Raw genomic sequence first — 21,793 nt, 5'->3', positions numbered from 1 at the left:
TCATTTTGTCATAAACCATGCGATTCCGAGTTATCTCCCTTTATATCTCTCCAGGAAACATTATTTTCAAAACAGTTTGCGTCTCACTCTGCCGAACATGGAATGTTGTTGTTTGAAGATTGAGATTTGAGATTTTCAGGGTAATATATTGTATTCACCTCGCACTTTGGAGGAGTAATCAGATCCATGGTTGTTTTCTCAACCCTCCAATGTCAATCAGGCAAAGAAAAACACAGAATATGTTTAAAGATGATGTTTATGGAGAGTGGCACCCCATACATTACAATACACTGACATACACATGAATACACTGACATATCACAGGTAAAGGCCCTCAGGGGTCCCCTCATTCTTCCTGTATAAAACATTCTCCTTGGCTTTCTTAAAGTCCTCTGCAGTCACCTTCATTCTTCTCTCTCTCAGAGCCAGCAAGCCACCCTCAGTGCAGATAGCCTGAAAGAAGAAATGGTAAGTTAACTATCAACTGCAGGAAAATGATTACTGTTTAATATGGGGACAACAGAAATGGGCTTGACACGCTGTGCGAATGTTTGGGATCGCACAAATGTGTAAGTGCTCAGAAAGTGACTGGATCAATGTGTTTTAGGTTGCAGGAACCTACATTCCAACTACATCACTGTATACAGTAAATACTGAGAGGATGGGCCCCTGGACCATGACTTAAAGGCAACAATTATGCTATTGTTGGATGATGACACATTATCAGCCTGAAAAGCTAGACTCTAATATCCATGATGTCAGTTTGGCTCCTCAAATGCACCTGAAGTATTCTTAATTCTAAATGGGGTAAAAACAAGAATGAAATGACTGTTGCTCTGTGACTACAGGTTCAGCACTTGGCATGTACTTACACATTAATTTGTTAACTTATATTGGCAATGTTTATGTTTATGCTAAATGAGCTGTTATAATTACCTTGATATCAGCCCCAGACAGGTCATCTTTAGCCATGACATAGTCATCTATGTTGACATCACCAGCCAGAGTCATGCGGCTGGTGTGGATAGTGAAAATCCTCCTCTTTGTCTTCTCATCGGGAAGTGGGAACTCAATCTTGCGATCAATACGACCAGGACGAATCAGAGCTGGATCCAGAGTCTCGATACGATTTGTAGCCATGACTACCTGTTAATACAGTCAGAGAAACATGGAGATTCAGCTAATATATGCTATTATTTTAGTGTTCCCCTAGGCACATTTAGGAGTGAGCAGCGTCCTGCCCTTTTCGCCTCAATCAAAGTCCTCGAAAAGGGCAGGGCACTGCGCACTCCTAAATGTGCACACTCCTCATATTGATACCTTAAAATACAAATTGAGAAGAGTGAAAAATCAACTTTAGAACTGAAATTATAAGACGATTTGACTTCATATACATTTTGCTATTTTTTCATTGATCCTCACCACCATGCCCTTTTAGATTAAGAAGTGCCCTTTTCCATGAATTTACCCTTCTGAACCCTATGAGGGAACACTAAGCATACTTGGTTAAACATTCAGAAGAAACTGGTTTATTGGGTTACTGGATATTTTCATATTATACTGTATCATCAATTTCATCAAGTTAATAGCTGTCCGAAAGAGTTTTTACCATCTTGTTTTGGATTATGAGAGAATCTACACAAGGCATCGTGTTTAACGTAATAATAAACACCTTGGGATCCAAATCAGCAAATATGCATGGAAACTAAGCAGCCCTCAAAGATCTGTATAATTTAAAGTAAACTTGTTCCTCATGTCAATGACCAAATGTCAACCAATATTTAACAATTAGTTTTCACGTACCTTCACATCTCCCCTTGAGTCAAAACCATCAAGTTGATTTAGCAGCTCCAGCATGGTTCTCTGGATTTCCCTCTCACCACCAGAGTTGGAGTCATACCTGGAACAGTTCCACCACAAGATACAAGTTGAAGTAATTCTCAGACTTGCATTACCACCTTCACCTGGGTAATCAAGTCAGCAAGTTGTATTGAAATTAATCCAATGCCTTATACACACAATCTAAAATGCTTGGTTTTCCAATGTAATTGCAAAAGGTGAAAGATAAAAACAGGCATAAAAACAAATAATGTCAAACATACCTTTTCGTTCCAATAGCGTCAATCTCATCAATAAATACTATAGATGGGGCATGTTCTTCTGCCACCCTGAAGAGTTCTCGAACAAGTTTTGGTCCATCTCCCTGGAACAATGACCGTGAACAAACATTAGTGTTGTACTAGATGCTTCTCCTGGCTGCTGATTGGACAGAGTGACAACCTAAGCATGACATTTTCTTAATACAAACTGACGCCACAAGGCTATCAATCTCACAGTATTTAGCTGACGGGCAACTTCACTTACCAAGTATTTCTGTATAAGTTCAGATCCAACAACTCGCAGGAAAGTAGCAGAAGTCTGATTGGCGACAGCTTTGGCTAGCAAAGTTTTACCTGAATAAATGTACAAACACACCAAATTGAAACCTCCATTATGAGTTTCACTTTTGCTTCTTGTCCAACATCACTCTACACATAAGTCTTACATGGAGACTGTGCTTCACAGCCTTTGCTCATGTTTAAATAAGCTCAAGACTGATCAATATTATCAGCTGTAAGTGGCAGAATGATCATACATGTTTTGAATGATTTCAATTTGTTTTGCTGGGATTGCTAAACGACCAAACCTAGAAACCCTTGAAAAAGGAGATGTCAAAAACAATTATACATGTCGATTAACAATCACCTCCTCAATTTGAAAAATGTAAATGTGTCAGCTCAATGTTAAAGAAGTATCAGTAGTTTAAAACATGTCACTTTCACATCTGGACAATTATCCTGTTGACAATTTTGTAACTTAGGTAACTAAGTTAGACGTAAACGCATACATTAATTTAAAAGACCGACCTGTCCCTGGTGGGCCATACAAAATGACTCCCTTTGGAGGTTTGATTCCCATCTCTTCATAATATTCAGGATGGGTTAAGGGCAGTTCAACTGACTCCTGAAATACAAGAGAAACATATTTATCAAGATCACTTGAAATAAAAAGGCTCTTGCCATTGATATATTTATAGAATAATCATATTCTTCTTTGGAAATTGAATAATGAGGTAAAGAATACCTTGATTTCTTGTATCTGGTTATCAAGCCCACCAATATCAGCATATGTTTCTTGAGGCGCTTTCTCCAGCTTCATGACAGTCACCATGGGGTCTGTGTCATCTGACAACACACCGACCACAGCATGCACCTGGCAAGACACATAAATGGTATTAATTGTAACCTCACTACTTTCCACATTCAACACAAGGCTGCTTAGGTTAATGTCAGTGTAACATGTATTGCACAAGAATCTCATAACATCATCACTAGGAGATGAACTTGCTTATTGCTTAACTTCACACATATATTCATAAGAATATGGTTAACATTTTCTCAAAAGAGAAACTTCAACATATTCAAACTAAAACATTGTATGAGTAAGAGAGTGAGTTTAGTTTTACACAGCAATCAGCAATATTCCAGTTATATGGTGGCAGTCTGTAAATGATTAAGCCTGGACCAGAAAATCCAGTGATTAACAGCATGAGCATTGATCTATACAACTGGGATTGGATGGCATGTGCTGGCGAGCCCGAAAACCCGATCCTGTTAGTCGCCCCTTAGGACAAGCATGGGTTACTGAAGATGAATTCTAACTTCATGTGCCAATTATACTATGACAGTACATGACATCAAGAGGAATGTTAACTACATATGTTCTCAGACAATAGCACACAGTATTAGACAAACACAATAATTTCAATCATTGTCAATATTCACATACAATGACAAAGTAGTCCTGTCATCTAGAATCTCCAGTGAAAATTGACCTTGGCATTTCTTATCACCTGATCTTATTGTGCAATATTCTTATCAAGCATTTGGACTGAATCATATATAACTTGAGATAAACAATTAGTAGAGGGCTTTAAGTTGACTGTTACTATTTCTGGATCTCAAATGAAGAAAATGGATTCCTGTTAAGACTAGTGTTTACCTTATGATTGAGTAAGACTGAACAGCCTGGTTCTAGCTGATCTTTGTCAACAAAAGAGAGGATGCTGACGTAATGCTCACTGCCAACCGATGTGGATACAATGGCATGGTTGTCATCAATGATCTCTTCCAGGTTGCCAACGGACATAGGAGAACCACGCAACTCATCAACCTTTGTTCTCTCCTCCTGCATCCATGATTGGTGGAAACAAATATTAGCACGGCACTTTTCATAACTGTGCTTCCTACTAATTCTGACAACACAGAAAAAATTACACTGCCTGTTACCTATATCCCTAGTTCAAACCAGTACCTAGTATAAAATTCCATCAAAACTATTAAATTTTAGCAAAAGAAAACACTCTCCCAAAAATACAGCTGTAAGAAGTATTGAAAAAGATGGATAAGTGAGTGAGTTTAAGTTTTAAGCTGCACCCACAATATTCTAGCTATATGGCAATGATATGTAAACAATCAAGTCTGGACCAAACAAGCCAATGATCAAGAACACAAGCATTGTTCTGTGCAAGTCAGAAAGCCTAACCACCTGACCCCGTTAATTGTCCCTTACAACAAGTATGGGTTACTAAAGACCACTTCTAATCCCGGATGTTCAGGGTCATAAGCATAAGTTTTATTATGCTTCTAGACCCAAACAGTTTTAGGCAAAGATAGTTAATGCAAAACTACTGAGTGAGTAAGAATGATTTTATGCAGCTTTTAGCAATATTTCAACAACAACATGGCAGTGGACACCAGAAATGGACTTCAGATACTGTGGCCAAAATACTGTATAAACTAAAGTAATACCTTTGGGGAAATACTGAACCGCTATTGTTGCATAAGTTACCTCATGTTTCTCCTCTTGTGGTTTCAGTCTCTCCTGGTTCTTGATGAATTCTTCTTCCATCAGTAAGTAGTCTTTGATTCGTTCTAGTTTCAGTAACTTTAGTCGGCATCTTGTGTGTGGGGTTACTAAAATATACATTGATGGACTGTGAGTTAGCTATTGTAAATATCATGAATAATCTGATAGAAATGTTAAAAAATGGAGCAAGCGAAGACTCTTAAAGAAACTTTACAGGTGTTTACAAGAAGAAAGTGTAAAACCAGTGTTGTTGGAGCAAATCTATTATTACTAACACGACTGCAGAAACTCTCCAAATCAACATAACATGCACAAACATTCGTCTTACAAAACAGTCATCTGTATCCAAACTTTATCAAATGAGTCTGGACCAGACAAACCAGTGCTTGAACCTACGAACAATTCATCATACTGACAAGCTACAATGCAATCAACTAATCCCATTTGATTTTAGGTGCGTCTTACAGCCCAGTAATAGCTAATATAGAAGAAAATTCCCCAATGAAAATGTGAACGTGGATTACACACAAACCTTGTGGAAGTTTGGTTGCGGCATCTGGTCCCTTCGCTTTCCTCTTCTTCTTGCCTACACGAGTTGGGACAGGAGGTTCATACTTCCTTTTCTTATCCTGAAAAACACAAATACATGTACTCCACAAATCCAACCAACCAAAAAATTTCTGTTTCTTTATTAAGGTACTCATTTCCAACAGAAGTTCAATAACATACCCAAGAGATGGTAATAAGAGTCACCAATGACATTTGCAACAACTACAAGTCTTTCATCCTACTTGAATATATAATCTTATTCTTAATGTACTTGTTCTTCCTTTTGCATTACAAATGCTTCAAGATAAAACAGATAATTAATATTTGCATTTTTTCCTTGATCATCATCAGCATGTTAATGATAGCTTCTTTTGCTAGTGATGGATCTGACCAATATTTGCCTTTTACATGATATTTTCCACGGTTGTGTGTGCAAAAATCAATAGTTAAGGCAGCATACCTTATCGTCAGATTTATCACCACCTTGTCCACCACTTCCACCAGACTGTTTCTGACCCTGCAATACAATACATCACACATACAGACATTGCATAAAAAACATGAACGAGTGAACATCATGTGCAAATGAAGGGACTGGTATAAATTATGACTGCAGTGTTCACGAATGGTGTTTCAAAGTAACAGGACATTGGGTCCTGTAAATTTTAGATGTCTGTCTGACACACTGAAAATTCACAGCACCCACAGAATAAAATTAAACACACATTTCCAGTTTAATATTTATCATAATTGGCATTGGAATTAGTAACGTTATATAATGACAAACATTGTAAACATAAATTTATAAACATTGAACAAGTGTCACATGCCACAATTAACAACTTCAGACAAAGTTATTGTGATATATTCAGTCAGACGCTGGGGCCTGCAGGTTGGGGACTTCTGTCTGACCGTTGGCAAATCTGCCGGATTTGTCAGAGGGTCAGACACTATTCGTGAACACTGGACTGTATGAACTAGTGTAAATTATGAATGAATGAACTTGATAAGATTAGGAATATATTACCTTGTGTAAATTACCATTATTATTTTTATTGGGAGTACTGCACTTTCCTTGGCACATTACATGAAAACCTGGCTACATGCTTCGCTATGCCATTACCACGTTATTAATGCTATGATGACATTATGTATCAATTCTGTATGTGTCAATAAATAACATAAAAACTTTCCAAAATTTTGTTTTTTGTTTCTGATCTGCCCATATGACTAGGAACAAGGCCGTTTTGGCTTTTTGTCATGTCCCATTTGACTTTCATATCGGCCCTTTTGTCTTTCGGCCCATTTGACTAGTTTCCAGACAAACAAATCGTGTGAGTATTTTACTACTTTATCTGTGCTAATGTTCACAGTACTGCATTAATTACAATAACAGGGCGATTTGTTAATGCTAAGATCATACGCGAGTTAACATGGTTAACTTAAAAATTCAGTCTGTATGATATCTCAAAATGAATACGATCTAAACGGTAACCTAGGGTAATATCCACAATCACCATGTTACTAATTTGTGGGTTTTGCAAATAATTCACACGTGGCAAAAGGGCCGTGAATAGGGTGCGAGCTCTAGTACTGGTCATTTTGAAATCCCTTGACTTTCGGTTGTTAAAACTGGCCACGAAAATAGGAAACGAATTTCATTGTGATTCAGCAAATAATGCATACAAGGATCTGGTAATCGTATGTAAAGGAACATAGAATAAATATCCCTGGTGTGTATGCAGTCAATTTAGGTAAGCTATTTCATACGTCATTCGTGCGAATAAATCTTCACATTCAAAAGCTACTGAAAATCAAAACAAATTTTGTCAAAGATGCCTCTCCATGTCTCACCATTTTCACAGGATACGAGTGAATGCGCAGACGCTAGCGAGCGCCACCTAACGAAATGAACCAAGCTGGGACAACTCCTACATGTTAAGCGACAGTCACTTGGAAGTTTTTTTGGTTGGCAATACGTTAAACGAACTGCAGCTGTAAATCATACAGCATTTATACGGCTGCGAGTTGCATAAAACCCGAAATCCGCAAGGTCTCACACTATTGGGTTTTTTCTTGTTTTTGTTTTTTTTTTGTTTGAAGACCTTAAGTTCCGAAGTATAATTACCAAAATGTATGGTTCAATCTTAGACCCACCGTAATAATTCTGGGTATTGATGAAAGTGGCGTGAAATCTTAATCACTCAATGTTTGGCCGGTCAAATGGAAAAATCGTGTATCTAATTCAGAGGCTTGTGATTCATTAAGGAAATCACATCAGCAAGTATTTTAAGATATACTATTCGTTATGCCATGTGAAAGTAAATCATTACAGTTTGTCAAAGTGTGCATGTTTCACAATTTATTATTATTCATTGTCCATTAACTTCAAAATACAACGGTTGTATTTTGTAATATGCCTGGACGCAGTGACTTCGTTATTTTCAGATGATGAAGAAAAATATGTTTTGCGATGTGAATAAAATGCTGAAAAACCGATTAAGCGGGAATAAATATATTACCACCCGCACCTAACTTACTCAAAAGCTGAATCAGTCAGTCATGTAACCCATCCTGTTTGTCGCCTCTAAAAAAAACACAGGCATAGGTTGCTCTAGACCAATTCTACCCTGGGTCTTCTTTGGTGATCTTCTGTCGGGCCTGCGTATAGAAGAATATTATCAGAAACTAAAATCGTCCGTAAGATCGTACTGTACGCCAATCACTTAAAAACACTGAGTACCAAGGAAACTTTTTTGTTGAACGTAGTGCAGCTACATGATGAGCCAATGAAACTGGTTCGTGTTCATTTAAAATTGTCCTTAGTCTGTTGCAGGAACAAAACATGTGAAAATCCTAATGCATGTTTTCTTTATTTATTGAAAAATATTTTTATACGATTTTGAAAGTGTTTTGGATTGTTTTAAAAACCCATTCTTCACATTGTGTGAATAATTTTACGTAAAATGGATAAGCGTCCTGTGATATGACATGGGCCTTGGGGTAGCCTAGTGGTGAAAGAGTTCGCTCGTCTCGCCGAAGTCTCTGCATGGTTCGATTCCCCAGATGGGTACAATGTTTGAAGTTAATTTCTTGTGTCTCCAGCCGTAATATCGATAAAGCGGCGTAAAACGAAACTCGAAAATTTAAAGAACAGGTTGCCTATATGGTTTACTAACCATGTGGAGATAATGTTAATTAAGCGAGTGTATGGACCACATACTGATACTGCTGAAGTGTATTAATTATGTACGTATGTGCTCATTAAACATGTATTCAGATCATATAATGGCTCTGCAGAAGACTCTTCAACCGAAATTGAAGGCTCAAGTAACTGTCAGAATCTGGGAATAATCCAGCAGTACTTCGCAGACTTATGGAGAATGACTTGCCATATTCTCTGCTAATCTGCTGGCCAATCACGGATGTTATCTGGCGAATTTTCGGTATACGGCGTACACGTCGTTCCCTTTGAACATCAAGTATGCTGTTGAAGAAAAGCCGTAGCAACACCTGCGGTGTGAGGAAGGGCATAATGTGTGCCACTCCTGGGCCATGGCACAGAAGAAACGGAGCTGCCACGAGGTCGAGGATCGAATCTCTGTGGGCAACGCCTGTTTTCATGGGGCTCTCTGACATGCGCTCATCCCACTCAAAAACATAACTGAACCACCCTGAAACTTGGCAAAGCATATGCTCTCCATGACCGGTTTGGGCGAAATGCCCCCACAAGACCTCTCTGGATATCCCGACGTCTGCCCATATGGAAAATTGTATCTGGACAAATCTGGCTAAATCTATTGATAAACGCCCCAGTCCTCCACCATTACAGAAGGTAACGAACATTCGACACTACCCTTGACGATTTTCTTGGTGACGTTGTGTAAGTATAGGTCGTATGGAAGGACGACGTGGCTTATTCAGCAATGACAGTTAGCGTTTCCTGACAGTGTTTCAGCAATGACAGTTAGCATTTCCTGACAGTGATTGAGACGACACGCTAAGTCCAGAAATGGCCCCAGTGAAGTTCGCTGCAGTTTGGAACTTGTGCCGGAGATGGGTTTTAACTGTATCCATCTGCATGTAGTGACTTAGCTTCGTTCTTGTTGGCGATCACCAACTTCATTACTGTTCTGATTAGGTCTCATCAGTGCTGAAGTAGTAGCCCAATGGCAACCAACCTGATGATGAGATATTCACCCATGATTTCCTGTTTCCATTTGTTGATAGTACACTTTTTTAAATGCATAATGACTTTGGTAAAAGCCAAAGAGGTTTGACTGTATTATAGCCAAGTCTGTTGGTTTAACTGAAGCAGGAAGTGTCTATGGCATCTTTCACATCCAGCTAAATCCTGGATATATTGTACACAGTGTGTGGTGTTAAACCAGCTCACTCATTCCACAAACATCCATATTGTGAAAAGTTGTATTGAATTTGATGCACCACAAAATGCAGACAAGACAAACATACTGCATCAGTCATTTTATTTCATTCTGCCAGCTGCGGAATTGAAGCCTATCACCAATGAAACAACAAAATCTGAGTTTACAATGTTTATCACCCGGGCTTAATAACATGAGACCTGCGCAAAATTACAGTGGTGCGACAGTATGCAATATGTCATCAAAATACATGTCATAAGTGGATCAGATGAGAATTACTCAAAAGGAAATGCTGTAAAAAACATAACAAAGGAATAAGAAAGTAATATTCTTTATGGATAACAACTTCTTTATTACACATGATGTGACATTTTGGTATGGATCCTTATCCTTATACCATCCTTATACCATTGTCAAGCAAAAGGATAAGGCTCCATCCCGAAATGACACATCATACAGTATGGAGTAAAGAAGTTGTTATCCATAAAGAATCTTACTTTCTTATTACTCATCAACTTTTAATAACGCCAATCAAACAAATAACTAAGGAATGTTGTAATTGAAAACATGGGTCAACAAATGGCAACGTGTGAAATATACACTTCTTCCAGTGGTCCCTTGCATGTAAAAATTCATTGCACAAGGCAATCTCAGGGCTATAACTATCTTAAGCCTATGAATGGGAGAATGGGAGTTAGAATTAGAGTTAGTAGCGCTATCATCGCTTTGTGAAAGTGAGCCCTGGACCACGAAATAAGTTGCTGACACACTAATGACTTATTTAGAGCTGTGACGATATATCATAGTATTGATAACCTTGATACTTTATCAGATGATATCGATACTTACTTTCGTATCGCGATACATATCGCTGGCCGTAATTTTGTTCATTTTCACTTGAAACTGATGGTTATGTCACAATTTACACTGTTACTGTTACTTGATATATAAATATACATCCTTAAAGAAAATAACTAAAGACAGCACATTGTGATGTACACGAAAGATATCGCAATACATATCATCACACCTCTGGTATCATATGGTTCTGTACATCGAATAAAGCTGCAATATTAGTGATTGATTGATGCCTGTTGCTGCAATGGTGAATGAAGGCAGCATCCCACAAAATACACAATCTGTGGGGTATTTGCAGCTCTTACTGAATCTGTCATTAATATATACTATTCAAAAGAACTGAAAGAACACCAGATTCTTTCATGTAACTATGACAGACATGACAGATTAACAGTGTTTGCCCTGACACAGAAAACCTGCATACTTGACTGACAAATTATCTCAAATACCCAGAGAACTTAAAAGCCTGCGTCATTGTTGATGCATTGTTGACTCCCAGGGAGTCATGATGACTCCTAAATTTTCGTGTCTAGGAGAAACATTGGATCAACCACAGTAGTATGAAAGAACTGTGTATACGAACATCAATTTGAGTAGTATAGTACTTTAAACTGATGAAATGATCCATGTGATGATCCGTGATATGATGGAGTAATGATCCACAAAACAAGAAGCATGGCACTCGATTGAATGGCTCCCTGGGTAGACTGCTAACTGTTGTCAGCATCAGCCTCACTGTCTTTACTTGATGTTTTCGAGTCATTTGAATATTTACTAAACATGCCTTTGTAAGCAGCTTTCAGTTCCTTGTCTTGGTTTTGAAGTTCTTTTTTGCACAGTGTTGTGTACTTCTTTACAGAAGGTTCTGAAAACACATAAACAGGGTTGTAGGTTTGGTTATTAACAAGAATTAGGCTGGTTATATTTAAATTTAAAAGATTTCACATTATTACATCTCAAGTTTATATTTTCAGCATTAATAACATGAACATATGGATGCATGCATTGTTTGGGTTAAACCTGAAGGTGAATGTATAGGATTACAAAGGATGTGTATCTTCTTGCAACAGGAATTTATCTCACATTTTCAGTAACATGTATATATTTAACAACATACATGGTAATATTAAAAAAGCTTAAATGATGACTTTTCTCTTCATAAGTATTATCATAAGTGAACAACAACTCCCATTTTGTTGAAACCTGAAAGCATTTTGCTGACAAAGCTAGAAAACACAAATGGGTAAAGCAGGATTCGAACTTACAGTCATAGTTTCCTATCATGTCCAATGGACCCATCCCTGCACAGCATGTTGCAGATTCTCAAAATGAGACATCCATTTGTTCTTATAAAGCCAAGATAAATGTAGATATGTTTATAATACTAATGTCACTAGATGCTGTTCATTAACACATACCACAGAATATAGTGAGGATACCCCAAAAAGTGAGGTCAAACAAGCATGTATAACATTGTCATCCAATAACTTAAACCATCACATGTACCTTCACTGGCTTGGCTGAAGACATCTAATGCTTTCTCGTATCTTTTCAAGTGGTACAATGCTTGTCCTTTTCTGTACACAGCCTTGACATTGCCTGTTTGGATAGCAAGTACGCTATCACAGTACTCAATAACTTTCTGATAGTTGGGTTCCCCCTGCTGCAGGAGACAGGCTGCAAATAGATCAATTTCAGTAATGTCTGTTTTCCAAATAGCAAATTGTAAAATGATTTGTCAATGTTCTTTATTCAAGGGTTAGAAACTGTTGAACAAATTATGTGAAAACATCCATGACTGGCCTGAAACATATGTAAACCGATAAAGGCTTCACTTACAGAAAATCTCGAAAGAAACTGGTTGGAAGTTGCATGAACATGAATACATGACACATTTTATGGACAACAACATATTTTTATTCTTTACATGAAGTTTCGGAGTTAATTCTCGCTCCCTCATCAAATAAGAGCTGAGCCAGTGCAGAGTTGATAATAATAATAATTCATTTATATAGCACCTAGCATCAATCTGAGTAGTTGCTCACTGGACACTGTTATCAGGATAATAATTATTACCCCAGATAACCCAAGCTGGCATATGACTTATCCCACCAGGTACCCACTTTCTGCTGGATGAACAAAGGCAATATTGAACAAACTCACTTGCCTCAGTGAGACCACACACATCACATCCTTTTGGGGCAGCACTGAAGTCCTAGAAACTCTTGGGAGTCAAACTGCCCATGGACTCTCAGAGCTCAATATTGCTTAAATGAAACTGATTTGGGACCTGTGCTCTACGCACAGGACCACACACCACCGTAATATGTCAACATGTTCTGTCCACATATATTAACTGTGTGCACCGACTCAGCATTCAGTAACACTTTTAATATAACCATCAAGATGGTGTTTGTGTTCAGTCTGGCATTTCATGAGTCCATTTCAGGGATTTGATACCAATGCTGATCAACTGAAAACCTGCCGGTTAGCATCACTAAAGTCGCGACGTGCAAAAATGACACCAATATTCATTTTAATCAATGTGAAGGAGCAGAATTGGGTTTCACTTGCCTCTGTGGTGTCAGCACTAAGACATTACTTGTCTTGTAGTCCCCTTCATTTCGTCAATTACAGATAGTTTGCATGCATTTGAAAGCAAGATAAGGAACGTGTTCTACTTCTTAAAAACCTTCAATGTGAAAATACCTGCTAAGTTGTTATAGCAATCTGACTGTAGATTTCCAACTTCAAAAATCATCTCTTGAGGTATTGGGTGAGTTTCATCTTCATCCTGACCCGTGAACATCGCTGCTAATGATTCTTTACCTTGACCGATTCCCTTCAGATGCAACAAAGCTCTGTGGTATTTTCCAATGGCCAGTCTGTAGTTTTTATCTTTATAAGCGTCATTTCCCTCGGATTTATAAAGTCTTGCTTTAGATAGTTTAACAGTGTCTGGAATTTTGTCACCGTCATCCTCCATTACGACTCTTAGATATCAGATACACAAAGTGGATCGAATGTTTACATCGAATCCTTCAGCTTCTTGAAGCATGGATACTAAAGACTATTTTCCAATCAGTGGTATTATTTACTACGGATGCATTATAAATGGAGGGATCTTTATAGCTCTAGATTCCCATTTAGACTGTTTAAAAGTAAACATAAAACAAGCAGATATTTCTTTTGATTGCATTAAGTATTAGTTTACGGGATGTTTTATGATTTTTGATGGGGCACAAACGTTATATGTTATCAGTATTGTTAAACGTATATAGGACTATTTCGTTTTTGGTTGCTGTTATAAATTATAACTAAATACAATGTAATAAACCTATCATGTATTTTTCACGTTTCATCTGTGGTATTAGGGTTATGGCATTTTAGAGGGCATATATGAATCTTATTTCAAATCCTATTTTCACGACATCTGTCAACTATTGGTCTTGTTCTTCACATGGTCCAAGATGGCCGAGGCAATGAGAGCGACTGTTGGTTCCTTGTTGAAAGGAATTGACAGGTATTTGTTGCCCTTAACGTTTATGTACAAGTAATTTTCACATACTGTGACCACAAAATATGTTTATCGGCTTTGGTTATTGGTCTCAGTACTGAAGCTGTATAATTGATGTTTGCCGGCACCACCACCAGATGTTAAAACCGACTCGACATAACCATAAGGTCTTGATGATCACGACATTCATGAGTCCCATAGTACTACTTATACTTTTTTCATTTGCAGATCAAAAAGCGGTGACAGCGATATCATGTATAATATCTACACCACCTATTTCCTTTTCAGGTATAACCCTGAAAATCTTGCAACACTAGAGAGATATGTGGATATGCAGGCAAGAGAAAACACATATGACGTGGAGGCCAATCTGGCTGTGCTAAAACTGTAAGTTTGATAAATGCCATGTTTTTGCCAGAACACATTTCCTGCCTGTGTAATACCATGGTTATATGATGGCAAAATGGATATTTTGCCTTTTTCATAAGTATCCTAATGGGATGACACTAGTCCAGCATATAACTAGACGACTTCGCACTATAAAAAGGTGTGCTCGACGTCTAGCCGGCGAGTGAATTTTCTTTGACACACTGTGCGCTGTACAGATATGTACAGCGGTTTAAGGCAAAAATCCAGCCTATCGACTAGAACAGGTGCACGGATTGCTAAAACAAACACTCATTTTCAAAACGGCATACTTACCTCCACTATCATCCATTCACTTTATTTTATATCAGCCCTGATACATAACCACCCCTATTTTACACCACTTTACAGACATTTTGATTGGTTAACCAAAAAGTGGAATCGCACTAAAACGGTTAGCAATAAATTGACTATGGTTGCGGGGAAACGAACTTAAGGCAATTTTTCATTGTTTTGTAGACATTTCTGGATCCCATATATCATCGCACCATTCACTGAACTCTTAAAATTACATTGATTACTCTAAAACGAAATGAATCACTGTAAGTAATTATAATTCTACACCATTATTATGCAGTGTGCATGTAGTATACATAATGGGTTTTATGAGATGACAGTTTTCACTTTCATGCACTTTGTAAAGTTGACATATTTCCAAATTAGGATTTCTTCACTGATTCATTCAAATGTTTCATTTCCTCTACATTCTACATGTCTACACCATACAATATCCTATCCTTCAGTAATAAAGTGGCGCCATTACGCAAGTTACATGACGCCGAAAGAAGGCATATTCAACAAATCGGTGAATGTATTTCCAAGATAAGAAAAACTGTATGACACACGCTCTTGGGATTGTATTTCGTCAAGAATAATTTGATAGTGTTTCATATGCGGTCACATTCACTTCAAATCCCTCTCCCAGAAGTTAACAGGGGAGGCCCAACAATTGACTTAACTAAACTAACACAACATAAAACGTTTATAATTACGCTTCAGTAAATACAAGTCGGAGGTGGTTAAGCGGGGACATGGTACATGGAAGATGTCTCCTAAAGACCACACCTACAGTTTCACGAAACGACGTAAACATCATACGTTCACATCCACACATATAGCTCTATAAACATAACATCAAGTACCGAGAATTATTTGAGTACTAATTACGCATAACATTCTTAGATTCATATCCATACATATAACTATATAAACATAATAACTAATTATACGCATCACTGTTTGATGGAGGAAGGGTCATATATTTACACTTAACTTGGGCCTAGCTTATCGCCAGAGGGGAGGGACATTATAGACGTTAGGGCAATACGTCCACCAAATAAAGTCGACTGAAATAATACGGCTCTTCCCCATACAACAGACAGAAGTCTTCCTAAAATGTCGCATATTAGAAAGCTTGGCAGTTGTCGAATAACTTTCCGAAAATATGTGTCAAACGTGTAAATGGCACACATTGTAATACGTTACCAATAACACGCGTGTGTACAGTCACCAATAACACGCATGTGTACCTTACGTATTAGAAATGGGTGAATGAGTGATAGAGTTCAGTTTTACTCCACGGTGTTCAGCGATATTCCAGGACTATCGAGACGGGCGACACCAGAAATGGACTTCACAAATTGGGATTCGAACCCCGATTTTCACCACCGACTTAATCCCTTGGCTTCAAACATTATAGGAACTTCAGTCTTTATCAAGGTAGTAGCATGAGACATGTGACGCCATGGCAATGTCGTGTCTGAAAAAAATACCTTTCCCATTTGGATAATAAGAACACTATGCACACCTATCCAACACCAAAAACATCTAGAAATGACATTGTAGGTCTCATGACATCTCGGAACCTGAAATGTACCGTCCACAAACAATGATACACACCACTAGCGGTTCGTTTCCCCTCCCGCCTACTGCAGAGCGTCATAGTCCGTTTTCATGGATTCCGTTTTTTAAGCAACCTCTCATTTACATATCCACAATGGCCGGCAGTCAAGGGGGTTATATATGTTTCAAGACTTGTCAGAAATAAAATGAGTGTATTTTGTTGGAGGTAAGTATCCCGCTTTTACGACAAATGTTTGTTTTAGCAAAACCTGCAAAAGATCAGTTGATAGGTTGAGTTTTCAGTTTTGATTTAGCCTTAAACCGTTCCGCTCAAATTTCTTGCGGAAATGTGCGTCAAAGAAAATGCACTCGCCGTATAAACTCGATGTAGGCCTTGGCTGGAATACGAGTTTATTCATATGAACTAGGGATGACACATGTGACAATAGTCACCTGCAGCCCCTAGATGTTGAATTATCCAGTCATTCAAGGGTTATTTACATTAGACAACTGGTCAACCACCTTGTTACTTCCATAGGGCCTCTAATTGTTTCTCATGGTTATAATGCCACCCTGGATATAATGTCATACTTTCTCTGGGGCAAACGGTAGTGTGTAGCCTATGTATATTTTTGTTTTTGTGCAAACAAGTCGTAGTGAATTGGAAATTGTGGTTTTGTGGCAAAATTACAGACTTTGTTACTGGACACTATCTGTCATCATATGAAAGTTTAAGTTTGGTTAGGGTAAGGGTTAGGATACGATTTAGGGTTTGCTTTTAGAGTTAGGGTGATTTGACACAAGGTATCTGGTATTCTGTAATTGTGCCATTTTTGTTAGCATACCTCACCCCAAAATGCATCTTTATCTTGTTTTCTGGATTGCTGTCCTTGTTTGCAGGTACCAGTTTAACCCAGGCTACTACCAGACTGAGATGACAGCTTTGATCCTCCTGAAAGCTCTCACCAACCTCCCCCACACAGACTTCATGTTGTGCAAGTGTCTCATTGATACAGCCAGAGTATCCTTTGCTTCCAACAAACTCCCTTGAAGATACGGGTTAGAACTGATCTTGAGTAACCCATGCTTGTTGTAAGAGATGATGAACAGGATTGGGTGGGCAGAGTCACTGACTTAGTTGACACATGTTATTGTATCCCAGTTGTGTAGATTGATGCTCATCCTGTAGATCACTGGATTGTCTGGTGCAGATTCAATTGTTTACATGTTGCCACCTATGTAAGCTGGAATATTGTTTGAAAAATCAATAGAACATTCTTGAATGTCTAAGAGATAGCTAAGATTTTTTGGCAGTACTTCTAATAGGCTATGCAAAGTTTCCTCCATTAGAAATATATGTTCATTTCAGTGAACAGCGATCAGTTGTAAATTAAACACTTTAGTTAAAGGTTGTTCTGATGTTTTATGGTGCCTGATAGTAGTGATCACAAAGATCTAAATTTTATGAGATAGTAAAATACATCAGTTGTCAAAATGTCCAACAACATTGAATTAGTTACAGTTACTATGGTCATGGCTTTGGGGAACAGTGAATATGACAATATGTAATACTGGTCACCTTCGATGTGGCGTATGAACTTTTGTGATATATGAAATTTTCACCAATGATTAAGTCCTATTATATCTATCTGATCCTATAACTGGTCCACAGCTATCAGCAGCAGACAGCACGATCATACACACACTTTTCAGCGATGCTGGCAGTGATGCACTATTATGGTTAATATTTCCTTAGCACTGTCAGCTCGAAGAAGAACCAATCAGCAGAATTGTTCAGCTTGCATTCTTGTTGGAGACTTGTCAATTCAGAGATTTCTGGGTAAGAGTAAAGGATCAAGATTTTGTTGTATTCCTGCCATGAAATACGGTTACTGAAATTAAGAAATCAAGGCTAGAAATTTGTCTTTATGAACATGTGATCGGCTAATACACCTTAATTCAGAGAGATTACGTTTAGTAAAATGATATATGTGGAATCAGATTTCTCCATGCTGTATACAGTTCAGGTAGATTTTCGTGCTCATATGTACCATCAACGAATTGTTTCACAATGTGATTAACCATGTCTGTCTTTCACATGGAAATGAAGATGGTACTGGTATAAGTGATTGTGACTAAATTCTTGTCATGGCCTAGATAAACAATATTTTCTTTTTCTGATTGTAGGAGAATCTGAGAACAGATCCAGATATCATTGCTGGTATTGTGGGGTTTGGAGACTGTATTAGAAAATGTAAGTGAATCATTGTCATACGTAAGTTTTTGTCACACAAAATATAGGTCTCTCCATCTGTTCTCTTGGTATGCTGCATCAATCATAACACAGGCAATCTTGCACATGTAATGAAACATTCTTTCTGAATGAACTGAACTTTCAGGACAAAAGGGTAGGTGTAAACCCCTCCTCTGGATCTGCCTCTGTATGAGAGGTAATGTATAGTGCAAGCAGTGGTATTTTTAATTTTTTTCAGAAGGTGTATCTGGTGTCTTTTGCTGTAGTATTGCTACGATATTGGTAAATGTAGCATGTGACCATACATGCTCAGTTTTCCAGGTGATGAGATCCTGTACTGTTCCCTTGAGTGTGATGGTTGTCCTCAACCCTTGTTGATGAATCAGTGTATATTTCAGATGTGTGCCATGTGTTGAGTGCCACGTACCAGACCATCCCCCACTCACTGCTTCAGGAGCTGCTAGGAGGAATCTCAGGTCAGTATCATAAGCTCATAACATGTGTCAAACCGGGTATCTAATATGACAATGTTGTCTGTAAATCACCCACAGTCATGTGACATTGGGTCTCTTTCTTATAATTTGTGTATCTTATATCTACCTCTCCCAGTGGCAGAAGGTGATTGTGCAGCCTAATGGTTAAAGTGTCCACTTGGGTAGCCAAATAGTTAAAGCATCTGCCCACCACACCAAAGACCTGGGTTTCATTCCTCTCCTGGATATAATGTGTTAAGCCTATTTCTGGTGTTCCCCTGCTGTGATATCCCTGGAATATTGTTATAAATGCCATAAAACCGTGCTCACTCGAGGTGGCAGCTGGTGACCATGTTTTCATTGGTGCCACAATGTGCGGTCAAAGATGTCTTTGATAGATAGGTTTGATGATCATGGATCCATTTAGGAGATAAACATCATGTGTTGGCCAATTTCCGGGTGTTATTGAGTATTTGAAGCACGGGAATATTTCATTTGAAATATAATGAAATATTCCCGTGCTTCAAATACTCAATAACACCCGGAAATTGGCCAACACATGATGTTTATCGACATTGTAAACACAAAAGTAAACCAAAGGCTTTTAGTGTCTGCACTCGTTTACATCGAATACGGATACAGCAGTGAAGTGTCATCAGCTGGCCGTTTCAGCTGGTTCCCATGGTAGCATCTGGAGTTGCTCATTTGTGACGTCATTCTAACTTTACGTCACAATATGATTTGAATGACGTCACCACTGTTGATGACACAACAAAACAATTGTTTACGTGTCAATACGCGGTGAATAGTCTTTCAGTTTCCGGGAATCTAATACCATTTAATCATGTTTTTCAACCAATCAGATTACAGAACACAGTAACTTTTGGTTTACAATAGTATTTACTCTCTGATGGTTTGTCAACACCAAGACTTGTGCTTGTTTTTGTGTGCTTGTTTTTGTGGGTTTAACCACATTAGTAACTGAAATGTTTCACCTTGTTTCTTCAAATATCGATCCGTGAAGGTCCCGGGTAGAATAGGCCTTCAGCAACCCATGCTTACCATAAAAGGCGACTATGCTTGTCGTAAGAGGTGACTAACGGGATCGGGTGGTCAGGCTCGCTGACTTGGTTGACACGTCATCGGTTCCCAATTACGCAGATCGATGCTTATGTTGTTGATCACTGGATTGTCTGGTCCAGACCCGATTATTTACAGACCGCCGCCATATAGCTGGAATATTGCTGAGTGTGGCGTAAAACTAAGGCTCACTCACTTCAAATATCATGCTAATATGCAGTCTTAGATGGAGTAGTTAACCCAATTCTTTTTACCTATTTTCTTAAGTCCCCTTATTTCTCTTGAAGTCAGAATATTTCTACAAGTTAACAAGGTGACTAATTATGGCAGATGTTGCTTATAAGGGAAGTCATGTTTTACATAACATCAAAAGAGACGTTTCTGACAAGACATGTACTACTCAAAATAAGTTTCTTTCATTTTATTACTGATAATCAATGACATGACATGCTAACATAATAAATGTGAAAGAATCAGTTCTCTAAAATCTTTTGAGCAGCATACTTGGTGATCTATGTAATTGGCAGTTAATTTGGTCTGCAACAAATCAACCTGGGGCCTGCATTTTAATGAATAATGGCCTACACATCTGAGATTTTTTAATGTTCTTATATTTGTGACAAATTCACGGTATTTTTTCATTTCATTTTTCATTCCAGAATTTGAAGTGAATCAGTGGATCACCAAGTACGGCTGGGTGCCACAGGATGGGAATGTTATATTTATCATGAATCAAGATGACAGCATCAAGACCAAGAACATCACAGAGAAAATCACCTTTGACAGTAAGCATGTATAGGAGATACTTTGATTTTGGAACACTTAATAAATATTGTCCTTAGAAGACCATGTTTGAAATGATCTTCTGGGACCCATGCTTGTCGTTAGAGGCGACTAAGGGGATTGGGTGGTCAAACTCGTCAAACTCGCTGACATATATCGCTGTACCCCAGTTGTGTTGATTGATGCTGATACTGTTGATCATTAGATTGCCTGGTCCAAACTGGATTATTAACAGACAGCCCCAATAGAGTTGGAATGATGCTGAGTGCGGTATGAAACTAAACTCGTTTGCTTGTCTGGTCCAGACTGCATTTGGTTGAATTGACCAAAACATGATTAGCTCCTTTTACTTCTTGTTGCAGGTGTTGCTGCCATCATGGCCAGTGCTTTATGATGCATCTTCAGCTGATTCTGCCATCTCATTTATACCTGTACACATTCTGTATTTACCAAACATAATAAAATACTTGAAGGTAGTTTAAAAATTTCATTTATCCATTGAATGAATTCACAGTTTGAAGCTGCCATTTCATCACCTCATTTGAAGGTTTCAGGTGTTTAACTATTAAGCTTATTTGCATCCTGTGTGTGTAGTTATACAATACCCACATTTGTTCAAGATGTTTGATATTCATCTCTGTATTGTCCTCCATAGCTCTTAGAGCATAGACATAACCATGAGTTTTAAGGAGAGCAGTTATATTGGAAAGACTTCTCA

At 38.1% G+C, this 21,793-nt stretch overlaps 3 protein-coding genes across 3 annotated transcripts; 1 reads left to right on the top strand and 2 right to left on the bottom strand.

Moving 5' to 3' along the window:
• Positions 1-238: 238 nt before the first annotated feature.
• LOC137295389 (26S proteasome regulatory subunit 4) lies at positions 239-7,387 on the bottom strand. Its single transcript, XM_067826726.1, has 12 exons — positions 7,312-7,387; positions 5,918-5,974; positions 5,441-5,537; positions 4,891-5,015; positions 4,042-4,227; positions 3,124-3,252; positions 2,907-3,003; positions 2,365-2,453; positions 2,103-2,203; positions 1,804-1,900; positions 937-1,146; positions 239-453 (listed from the first exon to the last, which is right to left on the bottom strand). Exons 1-12 carry the CDS (start codon positions 7,312-7,314, stop codon positions 319-321), a joined length of 1,326 nt encoding a protein of 441 aa, XP_067682827.1. The 5' UTR covers positions 7,315-7,387; the 3' UTR covers positions 239-318.
• A 2,540-nt stretch (positions 7,388-9,927) lies between these two features.
• On the bottom strand, positions 9,928-13,772 carry LOC137294042 (tetratricopeptide repeat protein 9C-like). Its single transcript, XM_067824968.1, has 3 exons — positions 13,410-13,772; positions 12,207-12,377; positions 9,928-11,565 (listed from the first exon to the last, which is right to left on the bottom strand). The coding sequence occupies exons 1-3, from the start codon at positions 13,684-13,686 to the stop codon at positions 11,411-11,413; spliced, it is 603 nt and encodes a 200-aa protein (XP_067681069.1). The 5' UTR covers positions 13,687-13,772; the 3' UTR covers positions 9,928-11,410.
• Positions 13,773-14,132: 360 nt separating this feature from the next.
• LOC137293550 (eukaryotic translation initiation factor 3 subunit K-like) lies at positions 14,133-21,561 on the top strand. The gene is made up of 8 exons (XM_067824176.1): positions 14,133-14,223; positions 14,506-14,604; positions 17,386-17,506; positions 18,251-18,325; positions 18,673-18,739; positions 19,138-19,215; positions 20,952-21,077; positions 21,438-21,561. The coding sequence occupies exons 1-8, from the start codon at positions 14,171-14,173 to the stop codon at positions 21,467-21,469; spliced, it is 651 nt and encodes a 216-aa protein (XP_067680277.1). The 5' UTR covers positions 14,133-14,170; the 3' UTR covers positions 21,470-21,561.
• The last annotated feature ends 232 nt before the right edge of the window (positions 21,562-21,793 follow it).

Source organism: Haliotis asinina, chromosome 8, assembly GCF_037392515.1.
Source record: "Haliotis asinina isolate JCU_RB_2024 chromosome 8, JCU_Hal_asi_v2, whole genome shotgun sequence".
In the NCBI taxonomy this organism is placed as follows: Eukaryota; Metazoa; Mollusca; class Gastropoda; order Lepetellida; family Haliotidae; genus Haliotis; species Haliotis asinina.
Note: the sequence above shows the minus strand (reverse complement) of the source record. Positions and strands in the feature narration are given on the sequence as shown.

Excerpts from the sequence above, each read along its gene's own strand:
- LOC137294042 (XM_067824968.1), bottom strand. The coding sequence starts at position 13,686 with ATGGAGGATGACGGTGACAAAATTCCAGACACTGTTAAACTATCTAAA. Across the intron at positions 12,378-13,409 it reads TTGCTATAACAACTTAGCAG|CCTGTCTCCTGCAGCAGGGG; the intron begins GTATTTTCACAT and ends ATCTATTTGCAG. Across the intron at positions 11,566-12,206 it reads CTTCAGCCAAGCCAGTGAAG|AACCTTCTGTAAAGAAGTAC; the intron begins GTACATGTGATG and ends ATGTGTTTTCAG.
- LOC137293550 (XM_067824176.1), top strand. The coding sequence starts at position 14,171 with ATGGCCGAGGCAATGAGAGCGACTGTTGGTTCCTTGTTGAAAGGAATT. Across the intron at positions 14,224-14,505 it reads TTGTTGAAAGGAATTGACAG|GTATAACCCTGAAAATCTTG; the intron begins GTATTTGTTGCC and ends TTTCCTTTTCAG. Across the intron at positions 19,216-20,951 it reads GCTGCTAGGAGGAATCTCAG|AATTTGAAGTGAATCAGTGG; the intron begins GTCAGTATCATA and ends TTTTCATTCCAG.
- LOC137295389 (XM_067826726.1), bottom strand. Across the intron at positions 5,538-5,917 it reads GTGATAAATCTGACGATAAG|GATAAGAAAAGGAAGTATGA; the intron begins GTATGCTGCCTT and ends TGTGTTTTTCAG. Across the intron at positions 2,204-2,364 it reads AACTTATACAGAAATACTTG|GGAGATGGACCAAAACTTGT; the intron begins GTAAGTGAAGTT and ends TCATTGTTCCAG.